Genomic DNA, 2,620 nt, shown 5'->3' with positions numbered 1-2,620 from the left:
CTGACAGAACAGCCCCATCCTGCTCCAAGGTTCAGGGAATACCCCCTCACTGAATAGAGCATCCAGGGAATACCTCCTTTCTCCATCCAGAGTCCAGGGAATAAGTCCTTCTTCCATCTAGGGCACAAGTGACAAACACAAGGCCTGTGGGCTGAATCTGGCCCTCAACCTTGTTTTATCCTGCCTGGTACATTGTTTCTACTGTGTGGAAGTGATGAGCTCTGGCTGAACAGTTAAGAATTAGATTCATACAGTCCTAAAATTACCTGTGGCCCTTTAAAGGCAACCACGAGGCTGATATGGCCTCCGGTGAAAATGAGTTTGATACCCCTGATCTAGGGTCACGCAAAATATCCCCTTCCTCCATGGTCCCTAGGTGTACCCACTCCCTCCATCCAGGGTCCTGGGAATACCTCTTTCCTCCATTCAGGATACTCCCTCCTTGAATCCAGGCTCCACAGCATACATTCTAACTCCATAGAGAGTGCAGGGTATACATTCTCACTTCATCCAGGGTCCCACAGAAACTTCTACCCTCTGTCCAGAGCCCCCTGCAAAAATCTTCTCCCTCCATACAGAGTCACAGAGAATACCTTCTCCCTCAATCTATCCAGGGTCCCAAAGAATGCCCCTCCCTCCATCCAGAGTCCAGGAATTACCTTCTTCCTCCATCCACGGTAACCAATGAATACCCTGTCACTCCACTTAGGGTCCCACGGAATAAGTCCATCCTTCATTCAGAGCCCAGGGAATACCCCCACCCTCCATCCAGGATCCATGGAATACCTCCTTCCATCCAGGGTCCCACCAGATATCCCCTCCCTCCATCCATCAAGATCCCATTCTGCACACAATGGGGCATGGGTGAGTGAAGAGACTCCTGCACACCAATTTTAAAATAAAAAAGGGGACAGTTTTGCACACGCAAACCAATGAAACACCTTTAATTATGTAGCGACCAATAACTTCAGCAAGTAAGGATAACACTCAAACATAAAAACTTAACTGGACATTTTGTAGGACAATGTGGCAATAGGCATACTCAGCATGGTGACCAGGGAAAGTCACCCTGCGGCTATTCGGCAGGCAGCCACGGCTCAGTTCTCACTGTCACCCAAAGTGAGCTTGTCAAAGAGGGCCTCTGCCAGGCTATCTTTCGGGGTCCCCAGCTTGCGCAGGTTGGTGATGTGGTCCCCCAACTCTTGGATGAACACCACTTGCTCATGCAGGTAGCCACCCTCCAGGAAGTGATAGACCTGGCCGTGCTTCTCGGTGGCCAGCTGTTGCAGACTCAGCAGGCTCTGCTGCACTCTCTCCGCCAGCTGCAAGGCGCACTCCAGGACCCTCAGGCCATTCTCCCAGTTCTCTTCCTCAGGCCTGGGGATGTTCCACAGGCGGGGCTTGCTGCCACACCGGTTCTGCAGCCCCAACAGATAATCTGCGTGCTCCCTCTCCTTGTTTGACTGCCGAAGGAAGAACAGGCTGAAGTGCTTCAATGCCACATCTCCACGGTCGAAGTAGCAGGCCATGGACATGTACACATAGGAGGCGTGCAGCTGCAAGTTGACCTGGTTGTTGATGGCGGCCTCACACTCCGGGTGACAGTTCTTACCCACATGGCAGGGCGTGAATGCGGTGGCCATGTCTGGTAGCGCAGGTGCGGGGTGGGGGCACCAAAGTGAAGAAGTCCTGGAAGCGGGAGCTGGAGTTTCAGGGTAGCCTCCGAGCGTCCAGTCCCCGGTGAGTCAGCGGCAGTGCACGGGGGTGGTGCTCCAGCGGTCTGCAGCAGGCGACTGCTGTTTGTCTCTGAGATGGAACCGGAAAAGGGAAGGTGGGACCTGAAGACTGAAAAACTGAGCAATTCTCGCGAGTGTTCAAGTGAGGGCGCAAGGAGGAGTCCTGCGAGGGGAGAGTGGTAAAGGGGGGTCTCAGGGGGGTTAAGTGGGCAGGGCACCAGCAGCATGTTCTAGATTCCATCACAGCCTTGGTGAGGCGGGGAGAATCTGTTCTGACCTCTTGACATTTAGTGTTTTCAAGTTTGCAATAATATGTCTATGTTGCCAGGACGTTATCTGTTGTCTAATTCCTTCTATAGGAGACATTTCTTTGTATAGATCCATTTTCTTCCCTTAAAGTTCTGAGAATATGAATTTGAATTTTTGGTAAAATTCTCTTGTTTCCTGTGTTATATCTGGGTTCCCCACCCCGGAAATAGTTCTGTATATTATGTGTATTTTTTTCTTTTATTTTTCTTATACATTTGGCAAATCTGTGTTCCTGTACAGTTAGGAATAAAGGACTTATTTCATCAACCAAGGTAATGAGCAGGCGTCTGGTCTGGAGTTGTGACGTGCATTTCCCTACAGGGCGTCTGCTGCAATGGAAGCCTGGAGTGTGCTGAGTTACTCAGGGGGTGTTCCTTTGAGCATACATGGTATGGCTTATAGGTAGGACAGGGACACTCCTTGTGGCCAAAATAAATAGGATAATTTTGACATTGGAAGATAATACTTTTTTCTTCTAGGTAGATGTGTCCTATTGTTTCCCTTCAACACAGGTCTGCATTGTGTTAACCTCATTCACTGATTTGAAGTGTACTTTGGGCAGATTAAAGGTGTCA

General features: G+C 50.0%; 1 protein-coding gene across 1 annotated transcript; it reads right to left on the bottom strand.

Annotated features, from left to right (window-relative positions):
* Positions 1 to 1,097: 1,097 nt before the first annotated feature.
* Positions 1,098 to 1,643, bottom strand: LOC123830126 (ferritin heavy chain-like). The gene has a single exon (XM_045856134.1). It carries the CDS (start codon positions 1,641 to 1,643, stop codon positions 1,098 to 1,100), a length of 546 nt encoding a protein of 181 aa, XP_045712090.1.
* Between the last annotated feature and the right edge of the window lie 977 nt (positions 1,644 to 2,620).

The sequence above is a fragment of the Phyllostomus hastatus genome, unplaced genomic scaffold, assembly GCF_019186645.2.
Source record: "Phyllostomus hastatus isolate PE091 unplaced genomic scaffold, TTU_PhHast_1.1 phas_scaffold_12, whole genome shotgun sequence".
Classification (NCBI taxonomy): Eukaryota; Metazoa; Chordata; class Mammalia; order Chiroptera; family Phyllostomidae; genus Phyllostomus; species Phyllostomus hastatus.
Note: the sequence above shows the minus strand (reverse complement) of the source record. Positions and strands in the feature narration are given on the sequence as shown.